The sequence below is a fragment of the Pan paniscus genome, chromosome 4, assembly GCF_029289425.2.
Source record: "Pan paniscus chromosome 4, NHGRI_mPanPan1-v2.0_pri, whole genome shotgun sequence".
NCBI classification, from domain to species: Eukaryota; Metazoa; Chordata; class Mammalia; order Primates; family Hominidae; genus Pan; species Pan paniscus.
The window spans coordinates 158633327-158659511 of record NC_073253.2 but is presented as its reverse complement, the minus strand read 5'-3'; the positions used below and the strand labels follow the sequence as shown (position 1 = coordinate 158659511).

General features: G+C 36.6%; 1 protein-coding gene across 5 annotated transcripts in view; it reads right to left on the bottom strand.

The window, feature by feature from the left end:
• The window catches only part of HMMR (hyaluronan mediated motility receptor), a 31751-nt gene extending 5625 nt beyond the window's left edge, over nucleotides 1-26126 (bottom strand). The window contains exons 1-16 of one of the 5 annotated variants that reach the window (XM_055112848.1): nucleotides 25882-26126; nucleotides 22302-22400; nucleotides 21453-21532; nucleotides 18511-18558; nucleotides 16434-16622; nucleotides 15024-15110; nucleotides 14827-14927; nucleotides 13019-13093; nucleotides 12714-12892; nucleotides 12066-12214; nucleotides 10601-10815; nucleotides 7475-7591; nucleotides 3486-3632; nucleotides 3102-3254; nucleotides 2907-3006; nucleotides 2034-2210 (exon numbers count right to left, since the gene is read on the bottom strand). In XM_055112848.1, coding sequence (XP_054968823.1) covers nucleotides 2034-2210; nucleotides 2907-3006; nucleotides 3102-3254; nucleotides 3486-3632; nucleotides 7475-7591; nucleotides 10601-10815; nucleotides 12066-12214; nucleotides 12714-12892; nucleotides 13019-13093; nucleotides 14827-14927; nucleotides 15024-15110; nucleotides 16434-16622; nucleotides 18511-18558; nucleotides 21453-21532; nucleotides 22302-22400; nucleotides 25882-25888 — 1923 coding nt within the window. In that variant the 5' untranslated portion in view covers nucleotides 25889-26126. Of the gene's footprint in view, nucleotides 1-2033; nucleotides 2211-2906; nucleotides 3007-3101; nucleotides 3255-3485; nucleotides 3633-7474; nucleotides 7592-10600; nucleotides 10816-12065; nucleotides 12215-12713; nucleotides 12893-13018; nucleotides 13094-14826; nucleotides 14928-15023; nucleotides 15111-16433; nucleotides 16623-18510; nucleotides 18559-21452; nucleotides 21533-22301; nucleotides 22401-25526 lie in introns of all 5 variants that reach the window. The other 4 variants (XM_003810903.4, XM_055112849.1, XM_008963290.3 and 1 more) reach the window with 4 other exon arrangements.
• Nucleotides 26127-26185: the final 59 nt, after the last annotated feature.

Below are 26185 nucleotides of genomic sequence, written 5' to 3'. Positions count from 1 at the left end.
TCTAAATAATTGGAAAAATATCCCATATTCATATATTAGAAGACTTAACCTAGTGAAGATAATAATATGTCCCAAACTGATCTATAGATTCAATGCAATTCCCATCAGAATCCTAGCTGGTTTCTTTGTAGAAAAACTGATTCCAAAATTAATATAGAATTGCAAGAGGTCCAGAATAGACAAAACCATATTGAAAAATACAAAGAGGACTCACACTTCCTGATTTCAAAACTTACTACAAAACAACAGTAATCAAGACAGTGTGGTGGCACAAGGATAGACGTATAGATCAATGGAAGACAGTTGAGAGTCTAGAAATAAATCCATACATGTACAGTCTAAATGATTTTTTAATTGGATGCTAACTCTATTAACTGGAGGCAAGAATATTCTCTTTAAAAAATAGTGTGGGGACTATTGCATGTCCACATGCTAAAGAATGAAGCTGGACCCTTACCTCACACCACATACAAAAATTAACTCAAAATCAATCAATAATCTAAATGTAAGAGCTAAAACTATAAATCTCTTAGAAGAAAACACAGGGGTAAATCTTCCTGACCTTGAATTTGGCAGAGGAGATAGATACCAAGGAACGAACAAACAAAAAAATAGACACACTGGATGTCATAAAAGTTTTTTGGGTCAAAGGACATCATCAAGAAAGTGAAAAGACAATGCACAGAATGGGAGAAGATATTTGCAAATAATACATAAGAGACTTGTGTCCAGAATAGATGAAGAATTCTCACAATAATAAAAAGACTAATAATCCAATTTAAAAATGAGCAGAGTATAAACAGACATTTCTTTCATGAAGATATACAAATGGCCAGTAAGCACACGAAAAGATGACCAACATCATTACCAATTAAGAAAATGCAAGTTAAGTTAATGAGATACCACTTCATACCCACTACAATGGCTAGGATAAAGAAGTCAGATAATAACAAATGTTGGTAAGAATGTGGAGAAATTGGAACCCTCGTACACTGCCTGTAGAATATAGATTGGTATGAGCCACTTTTGAATACAGCCTGACCTTTCTATGGCCATACCACCCTGAACGCACCCGATCTCATCTGAATGTAGTCTGATACTTCCTGAAATGATTAAATGTAGAGTTATCAAATGATCTGGCAATTTCCCTCCTATTATTTCCCAGGGAAATAAAAACAAATGTCCATACAAAAACTTGTACATGAATGTTTATGGTAGCATTATTCATAATAGCCAAAAATGTGCAAACAAGTGTTTATCAACTGACAAACGAATAAATAAAATGTGGTATACCCACATAATGAATTATTAGGCTATAAAAAAAATAAAGTACTCTCCATGCTACAACACAGGTGAATCTCGAAAATATTATGCTAATTGACTGAAAGAAGCCAGTAACAAAAGGCCACATATTATTTGAATCCATGAATATGCCAGGTCCACAACAGGGAAATCAACAGAGACAGAAAGTAGATTAGTGGTTTCTTAGGGCTGAAGGGTGGGGTGGGGTGAGGAGATAGGAGAGTGTTAGGGAAAGGATAACAAGGTTTCATTTTGAGGTGATGAAAATGTCCTAAAATTGACTATGGTGATGGTTGCACAAATCTGTGAGTATACTAAAAAACACTGAATTGTCCACTTTCAGCGGGTGGATTGTATGGGTTGTCAATTATATCTCAATACATATGTTAAAAAATTTAAATGCCCAAATATTTTTGAACACTGCTTCTCTTTATGGTTTTACATCAAGGAGTTTGCAGTTTTGCAAATGGAAATAGATATGTAAAGCTTAATGAATTCATCCAATTACTCAAGTAATTTTCAATATATTAAGAAAGTAGCTAGAAAACTTTAGAACATTGAATGCCCATCTGGTCAACACTCTAAAATAAATCCACTAAATCACAGCTCAATTTTCCTCTATAAACAGTTATTTTTTTCTGATACCAAAGATATTCATTTTATTTAAGTATTATAGTTAGAATAACCCCCACTCCAATATCTTTAATAAAATGAAAAGTCATTTTACAAACCGATTTGAGTTGGCTATTTTCATCTTTCAACTTCACAACATGCTTGATTTTTTGTTTCAAATTCTGATGACCCAATAATTTAGCATATGAATCTCTTATTTTATTTAGCTGTTCCTGAGCTGCACCATGTTCATTCAACAATGCCTGTTTTTCTGCTTCAAAAGCATCTAGTTGTAGCTGAAAAAGATTTTTTAAATAAAGACTTAAAACAGTTTGATCTTACTAGTTTCATATAAACCATAAACACTAAAGAAAATTAAAAACACAAATGAAAATAAGGTATGTTCACATATTCTCAGGGCTCTCCATAGATTCTCTACGAAAATCTTTTAAACTTTGTATTTTTCATTTTAAAGATCATTAAAACAGAGGAAAAGAAACAAGGTAAAAAAGCCAGCTGGCCAGTTTTATCTGTATCAGTTAGATTACCACATTATAACCAATACTGTACTTCTAAGTTCCAAAATCAGCATTTATTCTTTTTTCTTTTAAAAGATCAGTATATTGAGAAACAATGAGTATTTGCAATAAGTCATATCACAAATTAAAATAGGTTAATTATCAAAAGCTCATACCAGGCAAGCCCTCTGAGCCAAACTTTTAAGTTCCACATTACAAAGTTTTTTTTTAAACCACAAAGGGTCCATTGAAAAAATTATGTCAATTAAATTTGTCAATTATACTTCAATAATGTGGGAAAAAATTATGCATAATTTAATAAAATGTATAAACCTTTAATAGTGAGCTAAATTGGCACTGTAAGTGCAGAGCAAAATGATCTTGCAGAAAACCTGAGTCACTGTCCTCACTATAATAGGGAACAATGTGAGTCCCTAAAATAAACACAAGTAAGTTTACTCCTAACTGACAAACCTGAAAAGGTTTTGTTTTATTATATAGTTCTTCATAGAGGAGACGCCACTTGTTAATTTCTTCAGTTAATTCTGCTGTTGTATTTTCTTTTTCAGCTTTTCTGCATGGAAGAATTAAATTGAGAAAAACATAGTTATTTAAAAAATAACATCGTAACTGAGTTAACAAGGCACTCAGGTTCTAATCATAGATTACCTTCCTTCTTCATCTTCCAGCTGTTTTCTAAAGTCTTCCTCCTGTTGCTTGAGTTGGTTCTGCAAATCAGTTATTTTTTGAAGAAAAGAAACTGTGATTTCTTTAATTTCTGTTTCCTTTAGTGCTGACTTGGTCTGCAGATCTAGAAGCATCCTTTGGTTTGAGAGAGAAGAGGTCACTAAACATTTTATAGCCACTTTCATTAATTTTTCCTTTTTTTTTTTTTAAACCTCAAGGAACTCTTCAAGAAGTGTCATTTTTTAACTGAGTAAATTCTTAATTTGCAGTATAAGATGGCCAAAAGCAAGTCAAGGGACAGTTACTAGCTGGCTTTCAACATTAAATTGTCTTAATGGTTCTAAGGCCATTATTTGCTCTATATACCTTACATATTCTTGATTTGAGCTCTCAGTTGCCAAAATCTGATGCTGAACATCCTCTGCATTTTTTCCAGCCTTGGCCACTTTTTCCTGTAATGATGAGTTCTCCAGCTTAAGATCTTCTATCTCACTGGCTGTTAACGCTTTATAGCTTATTAAAAAGAAAAAAAGTCAAAGTAGTTTTCTAACTATTGCGTATGACAATCATAACTGATTAGTTTACACTTTATATACTTCTAAGTAAAACTAAAAAGTTTTTAATGTATTCATGCATTTAACACAGGTAAGAATTCAGTGTTCTGAGGCAAGTACTAATGAGTTTACATGGCATCTGCTGTGTATTCAAAGAAAAAAAAATCAAGTGCCTACTAGGTGCAGGAAGTATGCATACAGAGATGGAAAAGAAATCAACTACCAAGCATGAAAATTACTCACAATTCAAAAAATAAGAAGTGAGACTAGAGCCTAATGAGTAAGAAAGGCTGGAGCAGAAGCTGGTGGCATGAGGGTCATCACCGCAGGGCACAGTGGGCTTACCTGGCGGACAGACGGGAACCATTAAAGGTGTCCAAGTAGGCTAGGCATGGTGGCTCATGCCTGTAATCCCAGCACTCTGGGAGGCCGAGACGGGTGGATCACCTGAGGTCAGGAGTTCGAGACCAGCATGACCAACATGGTTAAACCCCATCACTACTAAAAACACAAAAAATTAGCCAAGCGTGGTGGTGGACACCTGTAATCTCAGCTACTCGGGAGGCTGAGGCAGGAGAATCACTTGAACCTGGGAGGGGGAGGTTGCAGTGACCTGAGATAGTGCCATTGCACTCCAGCCTGGGCAACAAGAGCGAAACTCCGACTCAAAATAAACAAATAAATAAAATAAAAAGGTGTTTAATTAAATGTGTAGCTCACTCTAGAGCTATGAGGAAGATGGATTAGGGCAGGGGAAAGAATGGAAAATTGAAGGATCAACTTGAAAACAAATTTATCAGCCCAGGTTGAGTGATAAAGGAGGCTTAGACTAAGGAGCTGGCAATGGAAAGACACAAGATCTCTTTTGGAAGCAGAGTAGAAAAATTCAAGAGATAGACTGAATATTGGGGGTAAGGAAGAGAGAATGATGAAGGATGACTCTAAGATTTATAGAATGAAAAGCTGGGAAGATGATGTCACTGATTACAATAAAAACAATGAGAGACTAGTGGTAGAAAGCAATGGAAGGATCAAGAGTTGGTTTGGACAGGTTAATATTAAAAGACAGTGTGATATCTACTTGAAGATGTCAAGTGGGTAACTGGATATGTGAATATGGAGCTGTAAAGAAAGGTCTGGTTTGATGAAATAAATTTTAATGCCACGAGTATATGGATAGTGACTAAAATCACAGAATAGACAAAAACCTCCTGAAGCACTATTCTTCAAACTAACGAGAAGGGAAATTCCTTTACAGGATTGATATTAGCAATAAATATATATATATATATATAATTTACATATATTTATATAATTTATATGTTCTGATACAATAAAAATTATAAATAAAACATATACACTTATAAATTATTTATCTATGTGTCTGTCATAATGTATCACATGTGGGAACAGATCACTGGGGAAACAAGGTACAATTTAATGAATTAAATTAAACTAGGCAGTTGGTTGTCCATAGGGAAAACAAAAAATGAATTTGATCCCTATATTGCTACACACACAGAAATCAGTTCTAGGTGGAAAAATGGAAAGTGAAATTTTAAGACTTTTAGAAGAAAACTGGTTGAATATCTTTACACCTTGAGATAGAAAGAAGTTCTTAAATGAGAAGCAAAAGTACCCACATACAGATAAATATTTTAACCATATTGAAATCAAGAATTTCCACTCATCAGAAGAAACCAAAAAGAAAATAAAAAAATAAGCTAAACTGGCAGAAGATACCTGTAACCCATATGGCTGATAAAGGAAACCTCTACAAATCAATGAGGAAAAGATGATAACCCTATAGACAAATAAACAAAAGTCATAAACAAGCATTTTATGGAAAAGGAAAGATGAATTATCCACAATAAGAAGCCATTTTACACCAAGTACACTGTCAAAGTTTAAGAAGTCTAACAAGCTTTGGCAAAGAAGATAAATGGAAACTTATACAACACTAGTGGGAGTGTAGATTCTTACTCCCACATTGGAAAGTGATTTGATATTAAGTTTTAGAGTTGAACATTCATATACCTTTGGCTTTAGAGAAATTCTTACATACATGTATTCTTATAGTCACAAAATAACTAATAATAACTAACCAAATGGGAAACAACTCAAAGTCCAAAGAATGAATAAATAAGTTGTGGTATATTCATACAATAAAATACTCATAGCAGTGACTATCAACAAACCATAGCCTCAGACAACACAATTCAATCCTGAAAACACACATAATGCAGAATGAAAAAATAAGTCCCAGGAAACGGCATATACTATGATGACATTTTTTGGTAAAGTTCAAGGAGAAGGAAAATTACATAATGCATTATTTGTATGGATATACGTGTCATAAAATTATAATACACAGGGGGAAAAAAGCAAGGAAATAATTAGTGTAGACTTCGGGACAGTGTTATCTGTCCCATTTTCATGGGATGGCAGAGGAACTTACATATGGATACTAAGTTGTTGAAAATCTTTTGGCTTACTGGTTGTCTTTTATAGGTTCATGCATGTCAGTTTTATCTTCAAGCTCTACAGTTTATGTACATGTTATGCATTCTTTTGTATTTATTAAATAAAAGAAAGGAAACTCTCCCCCAAAATGAGCTAAAGTAAATGTGATAAATAAAAATGTTAACATTAATATATAGGTATTCATTATATTGGCCTTTGTAATTTGTAGTTCCACCCAAAATAAACTTTTTATTTAAGGAGAAAATAAGTAGAAGGCATGGGAGGTGAGGAAGTGGATATAGAGACAATCTTCTCTGTCAAGAGAAGAAAAAGGAGGAGAAGGAAAAGGACTGAAAAGGAGTAGAATTTGGGGTTAAGAAGGGAATGACTGGTGGTGTTAGACAGCTACAAAAGGAAGTTAGGGTGAGAGAAGTATTTAAAACAATTTATGTATTTTATTTATTTTTCGTTTGTTTTTGAGACAGTCTTGCTCTGTCACCCAGGCTGGAGTGCAGTGGTGTGATCTTAGCTCAGTGCAGCCTGGAACTCCTGGGCTCAGGTGATCCTCCTGCCCTCAGCCTCCCAAGTAGCATGTGCCACAATGCCTGGCTAATTCTTAATATTTTTTTTTGTAGAAACAAGGTCTTACTCTATTGCCCAGGCTGGTCTCAAACTCCTGACCTCAAGCAATCCTCCTGCCTTGGTCTCCCAAAGCACTGGGATTACTGGTATGAGCCACAGTGGCCAGCTAATTAATATATTTTACAGACAGATGTACATTAACATGTTTTAATATTGATTGGAAAAATTCCAGTAAAAAGGTTTCAAATTATGAGAAAACAAAATGATAGAATTAGGTCACTGAAGATTAAAAGACTAGGACATTTCATCTGTAATAGGTGGGAAGATAGGATGAGTATAAATGTGGGTCTCTTTATAGGTTTAGCAAGAGATAAAAACTTCTGAATTCTTTATGAAAATGATAACATCAAGAGAGTAGGGCAGAAGCACCAAATGCTTCTAAGTGCATGACTTGATCCTCCCACCTCAGCTTATGCAGTGGCTAGGACTACAGGCATATGCTGCCGCACCTGGCTCAGCGCATAAAAGTTGAAGTGGATGGTGAGAAAGGGGAATTTCTATAAATTATAAAGGGGAATTATATAAATATAATAAGATTACCAGATAATGCTAAATGCCCACTTATGGTTGGTGATTATGGAATTTAAACTAATATGAATCATCCTTTGTGTGACTGCTTTGCTCACATATTTCCTGGGGTAAACACCCCTTTCTGCACACATCATATTTAAGAGTGCAGGCTCCCAAGAAAAATACCTTTCAAATTGAGCAGTAACATCTTCAAGGCTTTGCACCATAGTGTCATACTTTTCCTGCAAAAGCAGGGTGGCCTGGGTATGAGCAGCACTACTTTTCTCCAGTTCAGCCTCCTTCCTAAGAAAAAGAAATAATTGAAAGATAAAATGCCACCTACAATTACTACCCTAAGAAAGAAAATAGTATTTACCTTTGAAACTGTGAATCATATAGCTCATATCTTCACCACTGCATTACCTGCTAAATAGCTCAGATCCTAATTTATGACTTACCTCGAAAGCATGCTTTTTATGCATTTTTCTACTAGCTTCAACTTATCTTTCCTGCTTATTTTACTTTAAAAATTTGGGTGAAGAAGGTAGTAGGATATAAAAGACTATAAAACCAAATCTTAAGATACTAGCCAGGACTAAAGACTGCAAAAGATTACCAGTCAAAAAACATCTGGATTGAATAAAGTTTCATTCCCTCCATTTAGATACTTGAGAAATACCATGAACAATTAAAGCCACTTCATTTTAAATTACAGAGTTACAAGACTTTGTGGATTTATTCTGATTATATGAATAACCCACATAATACTCTATTACTGAAAGACTTAATAACTTCTTTAATGGATTATTTTGCATAGATAGAATGGGTTTTAAGTCATTTTTATATACATATGCTATTAAATCTCAGGGATATTTTGGAAATAATATATTTCCAAAGTGGTGATAAAATTTTTAGATATGCATATGAGCTTATGAGAGATCTTTTAAAGAATATAAAGAACTAAAAATTGTAAATAAGCATTGTGTACTTATAGACTAAGTTGGACACTGAGATAAGAAAAATAGCTGATCAAATTCATTCTGTAACAAGTGTCGGATTTCAAAAATATACACACCACAGCAAGAGCAATCAAATATGACTAAAGAGTTTATAATAAAAATATTTTCTTCCCTGTCCCCTAGAGGAATTATTTTCAATTCTTAGTTTGTTTTTCTCTTAAGCTTGAAATTTCCAGGCTAGAAGGGATCTTAGAGACCATCTAATAAAACTCTTTTATATCTAATGAAGTAGAAAATCAAAGAAACTAAGATTGTTTTGCTCAGAATCAACCAGCTAGCTAACAGAATTAGTAATAAAAATCCTTATCTCTTGACCATTGGACCACAGTTTTTTTGAGTTGGAATAAAAAATTATCTCAATTTTCTTTCCTCTCTGAAAATGACATTATCTTATTTTCCCAAGATTCCTGTTCCCTGAGATTGGCTGTAGTATAGAACAACACCCCTAATTACAATTTTGTATTGTTCCCCCAAAAGCAGGGATATGAAAAACCTTGCTGTTCATTTGCATCACTAATCATAAGAAAACAGAAAAGATTAATAACAAAAGTATCCACTGAGACAGATACACAGGTGTGAGATATATTACAATAATACAAACTCATATCTAGCCCACAGTCCTTTGACAACAAGTGTTTTAATGATCAGATCCCAAGGATTTAAATATTTGCAATTTGAACTCAAGAATCAAACCAGACTTTTTAATTTAAATAAATGTAGTAGTGTTTGTCACTAACCTGTGTTTCTGAACTATGAAATATGAATATGTAGGCTAAGGAATAGTTTCTCTTAATAAATAAAAAATTAGCAATTACTATGGACAAAACAAAACAAAATGAAATAAATAAGTGTATGGGAGAAGGAAACATAATGTGGCAGAAATTATAAGGAACTAGAGTCCGGGAAAAAAGTGAGATTTCAGTTTTTCTTTTGTTTTTGGGACACAGTCTCTCTCTGTCGCCCAGGCTGGAGTGCAGTGGTGCGATGTCAGCTCACCACAACCTCCGCCTCCTGGGTTCAAGCAATTCTCCTGCCTCAGCCTCCTGAATAGCTGGGATTACAGGCGTGCGCCACGATGCCAGGCTAATTTACTATGTATTTTTAGTAGAGATGGGGTTTCACCATGTTGGCCAGGCTGGTCTCCAACTCCTGACCTTGTGATCTCGCTGCCTTGGCCTCCCAAAGTGGTGGGATTACAGGTGTGAGCCACCGCACCCAGCCAAGATTTCAGTCTTTCTACTGTAAATAAGAGATTTCTTACTTTTGAATGTTTCCCAGTTATAATTATTTTTTCTCATTTGCTTTTTATCAGTTATTGATTGAGGTGGCATCTTGTGCTACGCTGCCCAGGCTAGAGTGCCATGGCTATTAACAGGTATAATCATTGAGCATTACAGCCTCAAACTCCTGGGCTCTAAAGATCCTCCCATCTCAGCCTCCTGAGTAGCTGGGACTTTAGGCATGTGCCATTGTGCCAGCCTGCTTTGCATTTCGATTGCTATTTCTGAAGTGTTTGTGCTCCCTGAAAAATGTAATTAAAGGTATAACTTACACTATGTAAGTGCATAGACAAAAATGGGAATGCTATTTATTAATGGGAGGGATTCTTTATTTTTTCCCCCAAGTTCATTATTGTGTTTTGTTTGTTTTTGAGACAGAGTCTCGCTCTGTTGCTCAGGCTAGAGTGCAGTGACGTGATCACGGCTAACTGCAGCCTTAATCTCGTGGGCTCAAGTGATTCTCCTCCCACAACTTTCTAAGTAGCTGGGACTACAGGCACACACCACCGTGCCCAGCTAGTTTTTTTTTTAATTTTTAGTAGAGACGAGGTCTCACTATATTGCACAGGCTGGTCTCAAACTCCTGAGCTCAAGCAGTCCTCTCACCTTGGCATCCCAAAGTACGGGAATTGCAGGCATGAGCCACCACATCCAGCCCTGAGTTCATTATTGTTCTAATGCTGATGTTCAATAAATTTCAGAAATTATCAGAGTAGTAAAGAAGTGTAAAACTTTTGTCATTTGTTTATTTAAACTCTCTTTGGCCTTAAAAAACGGGGGCAAAACCTTTAACTTTTAACTTAAAAGAGGGGGCTGTCTTACTTGTTTGCATGTACGTTTTGTGTTCACATTCTGTGTCTACTACTTAATTGTAAAATAATTAATAATTACTACTTAATTATAAAATAATTCCAACCTAACACGCTCACGATTGATAAGAGAATACTAAAAAAAGTACTCAAAATAAATACATCTGAAGTCATATATAAACATGAGATCCTATTAATACAAACCCTTTCAGCTTTTCTTCTAGGAGTTTTAATTCTTCAGCCCTAGATTTTGCTTCCTCTTCCAATTGCTTGACCAGCCTTTCAGCTTGTTCCTCCTTTTGCTGTAATTTATCAAGCTCATCCAGTGCTTGCTTTAATTCTTCCTCAAACAGATTCTTCTCTTTAACCATTTCCTCTTGAAAAGAACAGAGCTTCTGATGAAGACTCAAAGATAATTCCTATATCCAAACAGAAAACCACCAAAATAATTTGGAATGGCATTGTGAGGTTGTACTAGGAGACAAAAAAAAGTACAGATAAAGAAGGATGAAACCTAAATTCAACAGATTCAAGGAAACTTAAAACAATATAGAAATAGCATATTTGTTTTCATAGATTATTTCCTATACGTTGTTAACATTGTGGCAAATATCATCTTAGGCTTTTTTCTATGCAACGCACATGCAGAAACTTCTTAAACTAAAATTATATTTTATATATATATATCTGTTTTACAACTGGCTTTGATATTAACATAATTTTTCACATATTATGTAAAAAGTGTGTGGTGATTTCCATATTACATAAAATTATTTTTTAAGCTATACAATATACAAATACATCACCATTGTGAAATAATTCTAACATTACAAATGATGTTAATATTATCTTTGACGACTTCCCCCCCTAATTTTAGTTTTCCCATTGCAGAGACAGCTACTAGTTTGGAATATATATGCCTTCTGGTATTTTTCTTTACACTTATATATACATAAACATCTGGGGAGGGATATAAATGATATATACTCTGTTGCTGAAATCTTTCCAGGTCAGTGTATATAGATCTACTCAATTCCTTTAGCTGTTGTAGGTTGTCCAACACTATAATATTTCACATCAGTGCATGTAAGTACCTGTTGGCTTAACTCTCACCAGTATTTTGTGTTATCAAATGTTTTAATTTGTGCCAATTTTGTAAGTGAAAAAAATATTATTTCTACTTCCTTGGTTACTACTAAGGTGGAGTATCTTTCTATATTTACAGGCCAGAATTTCTCCTTCTCTGTTTCCATCCTATGCCCATAATTTTTCAGTGGACTTTCTTTCTTCTCACTGATATGTAAAATGTTCTATAAATAATCTGGATTTTAAAAATTGCTTTGTTTCTTCTGTAATTAGACAGTCTTTTACAAGGTAAGTGTAAATGTTTATATAGCCTAAATAACACAAGAATGAGCCAGAAAATTTTTTAAAAATTCCCTATTTTGCTGTATCTGTTGTCATTTTCCCACATTATTCATAACCCTAGGGTGAACATGTAGTGAAAATACGTAGCTAAATCCTCAGCATATCCATGATTATGTCCTCAGGATAAGACTCTAAAGATAGAATTGGTAGATCAAAGGATATACACAATTTAAAGGTGTTCAGAGACAGGGAAATGTATGACACAAAATGAACAGTTTAAAAAAATATGGTGGTAAATTACTTTCTCTTGTTGCAGAAGTGAATCAATTTGTAATTCTTTTTGTTGAAGCTTTTCACGTTCCTGTTGTTCAAGAATAAACTTCTGTTTTAAGTTTTGCATCTCTGCATTTAGATTTTCGTTGTGTTCTCTATTCCTGTTGACATGGTCTTCTAGAAAACGCAAAACATCAAGAATACTGGAATTAGATAAGAACATTAAGACTGACAAACCTGGACTCCCATAATATTCCATTACGCTGCTTTTAGCATGGTATTTCCAAAGAAGAAAACAAAACTGTGAACTTTGTATCATTACTCTATGTAATATATACTATGTGCTAAATAATAAAACCCACAAATCTTGTTCTGTGTTATCTACTGATTGTTAAATAGCCACCTAGTGGAAAAGTCAAGAATTATATGACTGTATATATTTCAATCAAGACAGGTAATATGCTGTATTGAAATAAACAGAAAACAAACATTATAAGAGTAAAATATTCTAAAATGCAGTACAGGTTTTTGCTGTTGTATAGCTATATAGCTAATTATATTTAAAATGTTAGTATAGCTAATTATATTTAAAAGGTTGTTTTAGCATAGTAGTATTTTTCCTAAATGTTGTATGTAACACTTATCTAAACAAAGTAACTATAAAACACTGTAATACCTTTTTCTTTTTCAAGCAGCTGACATTTCGCATTTAGATCTTCTACTTGTTTAGATAATATAACAATATTCTCCTCAAGAGACTGCTTAAGGCTTAAAATTTCATCATTCTTCTCCTTCAAATTTTCTTCTAACTGGGCAATATCTAGCTTGTATTTTTCCACTTGATCTGAAGCACAACTGCATTAAAACAAATTATCTTAAAAAGCACATCTATTTAGGCACAGGGGAAAATAACAGAAAAATGATGAAAATGACTCAGTATTAAAAAAATAAGGTTCAATTTAAAGCTACTGCTCATATTACCTAATTTCTTCGATGTATTCCAAGAGTTTTTCTGTTTCAGATTTTTCATCAATCTTTTCTTTCTCTATTGAAACACTAAAACAAAAATTGCATATGTTAATACATTCTAGTTTCGTTATTTAATAATCTTACATAATGCTTATGTACCAGATACTGCTGTATCAGGCAGGCTGACTACAGAGTCCTAACTCTTAACTATTATTTTATGTAATTTCTCAAATTCACAATTTACATCAAAATAGAAGACTAAAATTTTTATTTAAGTGAGAAAGTTTTCTGAATATATACTGACAAAAAAACCTATGATGACGAGAACCGTCATTACAGTATCCCAAGTGTTAGAAATAATATTTTTTTTGTGGTCTTCCTGGTTTCCTCACCCACCCAACATACTAAATAGCATTTTGTGCGCCCATAAAGCTTTTGTCCCAGACTACCTGGTCTTCAATTACGTATCTGTTTACCTCCACCAAACTGTCCAATGCAAGAAATGGACAAAAGACTTCAATAGACACCTTGCAAAAGGTGATATGCACATAAAATGGTCAATAAGCACATAAAAATATGGTCAACATTCATGGTAACAAATTAAAATCACAAAGGAGATACCACTTCCTACCTAGTAGAAAGGCTAAAATCAAACAGACTGACAACATTAAATGTTGGTGAGAATCTGGAACAACTGAAACTATCATACATTGCCAGGGGGTGTATAAAAATGGCAAAAACACTTCTGAGTTTTAAAAAACATTATATATACACTACCCTATTACCCAAGAATTCTACTCCTAGAAATTTCTCTGAGAAATAAAAAGGTGTCCATAAAAAAACATAAAACATGTTCACAGCAGTCTTTTTAATGGCAGAAACTGGCAACAGCCCAAATAATGATCAAAAGGAGAAGAGTAAAGAGATGGAGGTATATTCATAAGGTGAACCACTACTCAGAAATAAAATAGGAAAAATTACAGTATACAGAACAGTTTGGATGAATCTTGAAAAATTACATCAAACAAAAGAAGCAACACACACACATGCTCTTTCTCTTTTGCATGTCCTAAAAAAAGGCAAAACTGGCCAGGTATAGTGGCCCATGTCTATAACTCCAGCACTCTGGAAGGCCAGGGTGGTATCACTTGAGTCCAGGAGTATGAGACCAGCCTGAGTAACAAAGCAATGCCCCATCTCTAAAAAAAAAAAAAAAAAAAAAAAAAAAAAAAAAAAAGATAATAATAAATAAAAAAAGGCAAAGCTAATTTATGATGATGTAAGTGAGAAAGTAGTTATGGGGATGGGGACATGACATAGGCAGTAGTGGGGGGACAAGAAGGGGTATGAAGGAACTTTCTGAAGGGATGAAAATGTTCTCTATCTTGTTTGGTAGTGGTTACGTAGGTGTATACAATTGATAAAGTCACCAAACTGAATACTTACTATCCACACATTTTATTATATGTATATTAAAGCTCAAAATCAAAGGCTAGGATTGTGCATAAATCACAACTTCCTATACCAGTGTTTCTCAATTTCAATCTAATGACCACTTTCATAAGATCATGAAATCTTTCCTCATCATTAATAATACAGAAGATGTACAAAAGTAATGCACTCATACAACTTTGTAGCACAACATGTTTGAGAATGATTAGGGATCATTCTAGTTTAAAAAGAGAAATAGGGCAACTGGAGGGAGGCAATGAGATAAGTACTAAGAGAAGGTTGAAGTCTCAGTAAACAATAATTTGTGAAGAGACTCAAATCAAGAATTGCTTCCACTTAACAATTTCTCTTCACATTTACTCACTTACAGTTTTCCCTCCAGTTGGGCTATTTTCCCTTGAGACTCTTCGAGACTCCTTTGGGTGACCTGCAGCTTCATCTCCATGCCTTCTTGCTTAGCCATCATACCCTACACAACAAAGATACCTGTTTTAGGAAATGAGAAAGTTATACTGATCCCCAGATCCAGACACAGCAAACCTGCCAAAGGCAGGTTTCCACTCACCCTCATCTTTGTTTCTCTTTTGTTTCTAAGTTTCATCAACTCCAAGCTTAGAATTCTCAAATTCTTCTGGTTACCATTTTCAGAAAACTAAATACAACAAACACGTAAAAAATTCAGAAATATTTTCTGCTAAGACATATTTAAAATACACAAATATTGATTTTTCTACCTATCACTGGGGTTATGTTTTTGACTTTAATATACTTTGGTAGAGAGAACAGTCTTTGACCTACACCATAATTACTGATTGATTTAATTTTTTTTCCCTTTTCTTTTTAAGAGATCAAGTCTCGCTCTGCTGTCCAGGCTAGAGTGGAGTGGCATGATCATAGCTCGCTATAATCTCAAACTCCTGGGCTCAATCAATCCTCCTGCCTCATCTTCCTGAGTAGCTGGGATTACCGGTGTGCACCACCACCATGCCTAGCTAATTTTTCAATTTGTTTATAGAGATGGGGTCTTGATATGTTGCCCAGGCTGGTCTCAAACTCCTGGCCTCAAGAAATTCTCCAGCCCTCAGCCTTCCAAAATGCTGGAAATACAGGCATGAGCCACTGTACCAGTCTACGGTTCTTATCCCTCTTTTCCTTAATGTGACTTGCTGGTTTATTTTTATTTTATTTTTATAAGACAGAGTCTCACTCTGTCACCCAGGCTGGAGTGCCGTGTTGCTCACTGCAACTTCCACCTACTGAGTTCAAGCGATTCTCATGCCTCAGCCTCCTGAGTAGCTGGAATTACGGGTGTACGCCACCATACCTGACTAATTTTTGTATTTTTAGTAAAGATGGGGTTTCGCCATGTTAGGCTAGACTAGTCTCAAAATCCTGACCTCAGGTGATCCATCCGTCTCAGCTTCCCAAAGCGCTGGAATTACAGGTGTGAGCCACTGTGCCTGGCCTGTTGGTTCATTTTTGAAAGGCTGTTTGGGTGGTCACTTACCTCTATATGCTGGAAAGTCCATTGCAAGACTCTAAAGCAAGTCCCTGAGAAAGGATTTCTTGAAACATGTTTGCTTAACAAAATGAATCTGAATCGCCTGGTGTACGTTGTTTTGTTTTGTTTTGTTTTTTGAGACGGAGTTTCACTCTCTTGCCTAGGCTGAAGTGCAATGGCGCCATCTCAGCTCACTGCAACCTCCACCTCCTGGGTTCAGCGATTCTTCTGCCTCAGCCTCCCGAGTAGCTGAGATAACAGGCGCCCGCCAATACGCCTAGCTAATTTTTCTATTTTTAGTAGAGACAGGGTTTCTCCATGTTGGTCAGACTGGTCTCGAACTCCCGACCTCAGGTGATCCACCCGCCTTGGCCTCCCAAAATGCTGGGATTACAGGCGTGAGCCACCATGCCCGGCCCTAAAAAACGTGTTTATATTTATTCAATTGTAAATGTTATCATGAGGCTCAGATACCTTAGATTTTAGTAGTTCATTAGTCCTGGTCAATTCAATAAGTTGTTTTTCCAGTGTAGCATTATTTGCAGAGAGAGATGTTTTTTCCCTGAATGCAGCATTTAGCCTTGCTTCCATCTTTTCCAACTCAGTTTCCAGATCCTGGATCCGCCTGTCCTGGGCGCCACGTTCCTGTAGAAGAACACGAATCTGGACAAAAACAAGGTGATAATAAATGATTCACTGATAGAATGCCAACATAAGGAGATGCTACCAATAATCACCCCTAAAGTTTCTGGAAAAATCTCTGATTTTGACATTATGCTTGTAGATATTCTAATGTTACTAGCTATTTGAATAATCATATTTACCTATGATACATCTTAAAAGTCTTAATGCATTTTAAGAACATAAGAACTTTAGTTGCCATAAGTTCCAAGTACAATTAAGCTATCTATTCACTTTTTTTTTTTTTTTTTTGAGATGGAGTCTTGCTCTGTGCTCTGTTGCCCAGGCTGGAGTGCAGTGGCACGATCTCGGCTTACTGCAAGCTCCGCCTCCTGGGTTCAAGCGATTCTCCTGCCTCAGCCTCCCGAGTAGCTGGGACTACCGGCACGGGCCACCACACCCGGCTAATTTTTTGTATTTTTAATAGAGTCGGGGTTTCACCATATTAGCCAGGATGGTCTCGATCTCCTGACCTCGTGATCCACCCGCCTCGGCCTCCCAAAGTGCTGGGATTACAGGTGTAAGCCACCACACCCGGCTGCTATTTATTCACTTTTAAGGTATTTCCACCTATAATAGTTATTTTCTCTAGCTTCAATTACACAAATTCAAATTAGCTTAAAATGCTAAATGTTTTTTATTTCAAGAAGGCAGAGCTGGGCTTCTGAGGAGAATGCACTAGGCATTGGCAAGCCATCATTCTTGCTGCTATTACCAGATTAAAAAAACAAAAAACAAAAAAAAACCCAAACCAATATTTGTCAACAGAAAATGTGGAAGCCAAAAGACAATGAAATGATATTTTTAATATAATGGGGGCGAACCTGCCACCCTAAAATTCTATACCCAATGAAGTCACTGGTGTAAATTATTAGTTCTAATCCTGGCTCTACCACTCACTTACCAGCTATCTCACTGAGACTCAGTGATTATTCCTGTAAGTATCAACCCCTACATGTACCCTCAGTAAAATGATAGCTAACATTATTAGAATAAATAAAAAAGAATCAGAGCAACTGAGCAGACATTTACAGTTACTCTGACATACTCTTGGTCGAAAGCCAACATTCGACTGTAATCAAATGAAAGATTTTAATATATTGAAAGAATATATCCATGAGGAAAAGAGTTGGTCAGCAATGGAAACAGAAAAAAAAGACTGCAGAGAAGCAAAGTTCACAGTGAGCTGCTTAGCATTGCTAGGAAAGTAAATGGGTTCTTTAGGTTAGTACTGTTCAATAGAAATTTCTGTCATGGTGGAAATGCCCTGTCCAGTATGGTAGCTGCCAATCACATGTGGCTATTGAGCACTTGAAATGTGATTATTGCAACTGAGGAATTGAGTTCTTATTTAATTTAGATCGTCACATGTGGTGAGTAGCTACCATATCAAACAGCACAGTTCTATGTTATTTCACCCATGAGGAAGGCCTGTACCTATTGTGCAGAGCAATGCATCGAGTTAGCCTAACTTCATCACAGTCTAACCAGCTAGGATTGCATGCTCACTAAGAAATCCTCTAGCTATGTTGTGTTAACATAAGTTAGCATACAGGAAGACTGTGAACGATGGATAGATATAAATATTTGATCCACATATATAATTGTAATCAACTGACATAATGATTTTTCAGTTATCAGTTTTTCATTAAGTGGGTTATCTTTAATCTTGGCGTTGCCAGCATACCACATTAACATAGCCCGGATAGAGCTGTGAAATACTTTAAGAACTGTTTTCCTGTAGGCACTGTTCTGGATGGCATGTTTGCCTCACTGCAGGACTCCTCACACTGCAACAGAATCCTTATCTCTTAAATCTGTGTAACTCTCTATCATGTGTACTTTTCACTAAGTTTAAAGCACTGCTTACCTCTTTCTCTAATATCTTCAAATCTTTATCATTCTTTTGAGATTCCTTCTGTTTAAAAGCCAAAAAAACTTATAAGCAAATTTAGATGTCACAGATATCACAGCCAAATTTGTTTTTCAGTTACCAGAAAAGATGAAGGGATCCAAACAGTTAGTTTCTATTTTAAACATTACACTGAGACTGTTAAAAATTGTGTAGGCCACTCATCTGATAAATAAAAGATTCTAAAAATCTCAAGACATTTTAGGTTTAGAAGTTTTCAACCCAATAAATCAGGATTTTCCTAATCAGCCCAGTGAAAAGAACAGGTGGAACTTTATGAATAAAGCTACTGACTGCCTCCCTCTAATGTTAAACAGCAACACATCTTGAATATTTAATTATGCTATCTCAGAAAGAATCTTACAAAGAGAAATCGACTTAAACTTTGATACCCGAAGAGGAAAATATACAGATGCAAAGAAATAAAAACTGAAACAGCATAAGCTCTGATTCTAATTTTCTCATTGGCTTTATTCTAAATAAGACATATAATTTTCACACTATATCTTTTTATATCCAACAGACTTTCTGACACAATGGCTAGAAAAAGAATATCTTTTCCATCTAAAAATGGAAGAAAGGCATCAACGCCTTGAATGAAATCTGTTTCAGATGTTTCTAAGTGGGGCAGGAGGTGGGGGTGACATCAGTGTCATGTTTATTAATTTCACACTCCATGAAATTTTTTATGGGGAAGGACTATTATTTTGGGGCTCCATACAAACTTGTATGTAATTTAGTTTTCTAAGGGGCTTTATAAATTACAAAATTACAGAACAGTTTCTTCAAGAAATTTAAGTCAAACCGCTTACATCAATTTCTAAGAAAAGAGTGTCTATAATAGTCCTGCCCAATAAAAATAATGCAAGCCACCTATGCATTTAAATTTTTCTAGTAGTGTGTTTAAAAAGTAAAAATCTTAATATATTTTATTTAACCCAACATATCAAATATATTTTTTCAGCATGTCATTGGTATAAAATTATCAATGAGATGTTTTATATTTTTGTACTAAGTCTTTAAAGTTTTCTTTGTATTCTACACTTATAGCACGTCTTAATTCAATGCTAAATTTTCATCAGAAACGTTTATGTATATTTAATTTCATAAAACATCGAGAGGAGAAAGTAAATTCACATACTCAAGTTGTTCCAAAAATATTTAAAAGCGTTCCACTAACAAAATCGAGTATGTCTTTAAATATGTATTAATTAAAATTAAATATTAAAAACTTAGTTCTTTAATAGCACTAGCCACATTTCAGTAGCTCAACAGACACACGTGGCTATGCTTCCATACTGAACAACATAGCTCTATATTACCGAATATGAGGCTTAGGCAACTGCCAAATGAATGAACAACCTAAGCCTTTTTCCAACTCTGAATATTTTTCACATCAAAAAACCTATTAATTTGTACAACTTTTTTACTTTATTTTTATCTTTGAGATAGGTCTCGCTCTGCTGCCCAGGCTGGAGTGCAGTGGTGCAATCTTGGCTCACTGCAACCTCTGCCTCCCTAGGTTCAAGCAGTTCTCCTGCCTCAGCCTCCCGAGTAGCTGGGATTACAGGTACGTGCCACCACACACGGCTAATTTTCTTGTATTTTTAGTAGAGACGGGGTTTCACCATGTGGGTCAGGCTGGTCTCGAACTCTTGACCTCAAGCAATCCACCTGCTTCAGCCTCCCAAAGTGCTGGGCTTACAAGCGTGAGCCACTGTGCCCAGCTGTCTTTTTTTTTGGGGGGTGGAGACTGAGTCTCATTCTGTTGCCCAGGCTGGAGTACAGTGGCACCACCTTGGCTGACTGCAACCTCTGCCTCCCAGGTTCAAGCAATTCTCCTGCCTCAGCTTCACAAGTAGCTGGGACTACAGGCACGTGCCACCATGTCCAGCACATTCTTGTATTTTTTAGTAGAGATGGGGTTTCACTACATGTTGGCCAGGCTGGTCTCAAACTCCTGACATCAAGTGATCCACCTGCCTTGCCTCCCAAAGTGCTGGGATTATAGGCATGAACCACTGTGAGCCCCCCGGCTGTCTTTTAAAAAGTATTATATGGCGGCTGGGTGTGGTGGCCAGCACCTGTAATCCCAGCACTTTGGGAGGCCAAAGTGGGCTGATCACCTGAGGTCAGGAATTCAAGACCAGCCTGCCCAACTGGCTAATATGGTTAAACCTCATCTTTAGTAAAAACACAAAAAGTAACTGGGCGTGGTGGGGCGTGCCTGTAATCCCAGCTACTGGGGAGGCTGAGGCAGGAGAATCGCTTGAGCCTGTGGGGACAGAGGCTGCAGTAAGCTGAGATGGCACCACTGCACTTTAGCCTGGGTGACAGAGTGAGACTCCATCTCAAAAAAATAAAATAAAATAAAATAAAAAAGTATTATGCAGCTTGCCTGTTTATAAACTTATGAAAAGAGTAATAGTAGCTCTTGCACAAGCCACAAGACTATTAAGAATTTAATCTCTCACCACTCCTTAACAGTTTCTCAGTAGCAAACCTCTCTTAGATATTGGCATTTTTTCCCCCTTTTCTTCAAAAACACTTACCCTTCCCCACAAACAAATACACAAAAACAAAACAACTCAAATGGTGGTACTTAATAAATCAAAGCATCACATAATTTTGAAATGTTTACTAGGTAATAAACAATTTAAACATAGAAGTGATTGAGAATTGAAGACCATTATAACTGTGAACTAAGGGCACATTTAAACATAATGACCTAGGCAGAAATGTAAAACTTGCTAGAGTTCTAATGATAACTCATTTCATTAATTTACAGATTTACTTATAACCTTGATTCATACACTTAACCCATTCTAATCAAATACAATACTTTCAGATGTTTTTGATGATACACTTGATAAACCAGGTGGCATATAAAAGCTCCTCACCTTTGATTCTGAAGACTTAACTTTTCTAGCTGAAGCAGGCAAGGTAGTATCTTTGTCAACATTAAGATTTTGTTTAGATTCTACAGAAAAATGAATTGTACAGATCATGGTTGATGTCAATGTGTTTTAACTACACACAAAACACAATTTCCACATTTTTTTGTTTTTCTCTTTTTGTTTGTTTTTGTTTTTTGAGACAGTCTCACTGTCACCCAGCCTGGACTGCAGTTGGTGTCATCTCAGCCCACTGCAACCTCTGCCTCCCAGTTTCAAGCAATTCTCCCACTTCCCTCCCTAGTAGCTGGAACCACAGGCGCACCCCACCACACCTGGCTAATTTCTGTATTTTTAGTAGAGATGGGGTTTCACCATGTTGGCCAGGCTTGTCTCGAACTCCTGAACTCACGTGATCCACCCACCTTGGCCTCACAGAGTGCCAGGATTACGAGCACGAGCCACCTTGCCCGGCCCCAAATTTCTAACTACAACTTTTGATGAAACAATATATTCTTTCCTTAGTTGTACATTTTCAAATAATTACTCATACAATTTTTTTACACATCTAACACCTTTCTGATTTTCCTAATATTCCCTGACAAGTCAAGGTAATTACCAAAAGGGAAGCTACATATCAATATGAGTATCTTGCTTAATTTTCCTGGTTATATAACAATGTAATGACGACAGCATTATTCTGTACTTGACCCTTTCATAAATCCATCAAATAAAATTTAAATATAGTTCTAGCTTCACATTTTAAAAAATGCTATAACATCTTTAAATATTGTTATACATAACTTTAAAACTTATAAGATCACATAACCATTGTTCTTTGGTGATCTATATTACCTTTTTGTTGTTTAAATCTTTGTGATTTCTGAAAGGATACTGGTCCTTTCAATACTTCTAAAGTTTTAACATCATAAGCACCTGGAGATGGTGCACAACCTAGAGGAAATGGAAAACATTAATATATTATCTAATGTTACTTATGATCTTAAGTTAAAACATGTCATAATAAAGTGAATATAAATGTAAAAATGTCATTAACAAACTGCTTTTTTTTAAATGTAAAAAATTGCATCCATTTGATATTATAAAGAAGGCCTCTCTATGAAGAACAATATCATCTTGCCCTTTATATCAACCGGGTCAAAGGAACACAGGCAACTGAGCAAACAACAGTTTTGAGATGAACTTCATATATTACAGGCAATATATGGCTTTCTCACTAAGGATTGAATATAGCAAATAAAACACTTGGTGTCAACTCTACTCGAAGAGAGTCACAAAGATAACTACTATCAGTTTCTAGAAATAAAGTAATTAAAATTGTCTATCCCTCAATGTTTAGCCTAGAATAAAAATTTATAGTGATAATCCATCTCTGGCTAATATCAATACATCAGACCTATTAAAGATGTCAACTGCAATTCAAACACACGGAAGAAAAGCAACCACACTAGAGCAACTAGAATTTTTTGAGCACTTACTAAATGCCAGGCATTATGCTAAGCATTTTACAGATGTTATTTTATTTAATCCTCACAAGAACCCTGTGTGATAATTTATAGATAAACAATGTGAGGCTTAGGAAATTCAAAAAGCCAATGTTACGCAAAGTACAAATTGTACTAGACTATATTTGTATGTTCCAGAAGTTTATACTGCATAATTTCACTTAACTAAAGTCCCAGATTTGAAGGCATTTCTGAGTAAATACACATAGCAGACTTGAGATGGGGCCTTTAGGACTTAAAGTAATTAAAATACTATTAGCCTAAAGCTTTAGCTGATTGGGAACAAATAGATTAATACTATTCTCTGAAAAGCTATTTACTTCAGTCTAGAGTCTCATGCAAATAAATAGGAAGAGCAAGGAGCTTGGACCATTCCCAGGCAACTACTGCTGTCCCCTAAATGTTTGTCAAACAGTAGACAGGAACTCATGATTTTTTTTTTTTTTTTTTTTTTTTTGAGACGGAGTCTTGCTCTGTTGTCTAGGCTGGAGTGTAGTGGCGCCATCTTGGCTCACTGAAACCTTTGCCTCCTGGGTTCAAGCGATTCTCCTGCCTCAGCCTCCCGAGTAGCTGGATTACAGGCTCCCACCACCACGCCCAGCTAGTTTTTTGTATTTTTACTAGAGACAGGGTTTCACCATGTTGGCCAGGCTGGTCTTGAACTCCTGACCTCAGTTGATCTCTCTGCCTCGGCCTCCCAAAGTGCTGGGATTACAGGTGTGAACCACCAGGCCCAGCCCCATGAGTAGATCTTGATTAGCATTATTTAAAAAGTAAAAACAATAGAAAAAGTCAGCATGACTCATATGCTGCAAAGTTAAGCATTGTTTTGTGAAACTTTTCTTTCATATCTATGTGTAGAGATATAAAAATACATCTTAGGTTGAAATATAAATTTTGGGGTTTTTTTTGCTTTTTTTTTTTGAAACAGAGTCTCGCACTGTCACCCAGGCTGGAGTACTGGAATATGAAAAATCACCACAGTGCCTCATACACATTAAGCATCAAATGAATAATTAGTATTATTCCTGTAACTGTGAGCCTGAAATACTATATCTTTGATAAAGCCAGTTTAACCTACTATAATGCAAACAACAACAAAAACAAAAAAACCTTAAAGCCACTCTACTGACAAAACTTAAGAGTAGGTCCTTTGATTACTCAGGAAATCATATGGTCCTTGAATCTTTTAACTAAGAAAATAAGTTTGTGCTGATTCACTTGCTCATTTGGCCTTCCTTTGTGAGTAGTTGTGAGTATTTTCATTCACACGTTGGCTGACAGAACTTAGAGATGTAATGAGTAACCACGAAATAGTGTATGATAGTGAATAAATCATGAGCTTTAATATTTAGCTCTACCACTTACTGATTGTGCAAGTTACAAAACCTCTGTTTTCTCATCTGTAAAATGAGGTCAATATCAGTACCTTCCTCACTTGGCTTTTGGAAGGAATAAACAAGATCTAGTAGCACAGTCCCAGCATACAGCATTTTTTTTTTCTGTAAGACAGAGTCTTGCTCTGTCGCCCAGGCTGGAGTGCAGTGGCGCGATCTCGGCTCACCGCAAGCTCCGCCTCCCGGGTTCACGCCATTCTCCTGCCTCAGCCTGTAGTCAGCTGGGACTACAGGCGCCCGCCACCGCACCCGGCTAATTTTTTTTTTGTATTTTTAGTACAGACGGGGTTTCACGGTGGTCTCGATCTCCTGACCTCGTGATCCACCTGCCTCGGCCTCCCAAAGTGCTGGGATTACAGGCGTGAGCCGCCGCGCCCGGCCGCATACAGCATCTTAAATGATGAGTGCCTACCAAACACAGCTAAGGCTTCCTGGTTACTGTGCTGTGCATTGCGGTGTTAAGAGCACACGATGGCGGCTGGGTTCATATTCCAGTCCGGTCACTTTGGTAATGTAGCACTGAGCAAATTTTAGTCTCAGTCTTTTTATCAATAAAATAATAATAGGATTACCCCTTAGAGTTGGTGGGAAATTAACATAACTAATAATCGATGTAAAGCCTTAGTACGGTGCTTGAGGTATAAGTGGTCAATATCACCCATAACTTCATTGTTTGTTTTCAATAAGTGCTGCTGCTCTAATTTTACACCCATAAACTGCCTTTACTAATCTTCCTTCTTTTATGCCCAAATGGAATACACAAAAGAAATGCACAAGTTCAGACTAAATGTAATACTCCAGTGTTCTTATCAGTGAGGCCCTCTCGGACTTGAAACTCAAATAGCTACCAACGTCTCGGGTCCATTCCCTACGCCCTGCTGTAGTTTCTCCATTACCGCTGTTTATTGACGGTATTCCCCGCCTGAATGTAAGCCCCACGGGGCGGAGACTGTTTCACTCACTGCGGTATCCTTAGCATCCTGATTAGTGCTTGGCATGTAACAGATGCTTAGAGCATATTTGAGAAAAATCAATCAACTGAATCAGCCCCAGCCCGACCCTAAAATCGCCTCCTGCTTGCCTCCCAAGAAGGGAGCTGAAAGAGGCAAAGGGCATTAGGGCGTCTCCCGTCCCCCAGCTCTTTCCCCCTTACGCACCAGAAGGGTCATTGAATCGTTTCAGGGGCGCCTTAGGAAAGGACATGTTGACGGTCAGCTCCAGAAACTGAAGGTGACTGGCACTCCTCGACAACTGAATGCGGATTATCATTCCCTACCGGTTTCAAATTCAAATCTCCCCACATTCCCCACCCACCCCGGCGTTAGCCAATTGGAAAGCCAAACCCCTGGGCACACCAATCCCGCACATGAACACGAAGAAAGAATGCTGGGTTCTGATTGCGTCCAATTAGCTGGCCTGTGAGTTTAGGCTGCCATCCAATAGGAGACCGTTACTGTTCCCCGCCCCACCCACCCACCCACCCAGTCATTCCCGGAGTTACTCAATTGTAACCTAGCATTTGCGCAAGCGCACTTCACTCCGGAGACGTTAGAAAGTGCATTTTGGCGTCACTTAGGTGACGGTGTAGTGAGTTCCGGCTTCACTGGTTCCAATTCTGTCCCATTGTTCGTTGCATGTGAACTTTTCTGGATTTCAATTCTTTCATCCGGGGCCTGCCGGTGCCGTAAATGGCCATTCAAAGGGAAAAACGAACACGCACACCAAGGCGCCAGCTTGCGTTCCTGCGCATGCGCAGTGACCCGAGCGGAGAGGCCGAGGCGTAGCCTAAGCGTGGGATTCCGCGCGTGCGCTCGGC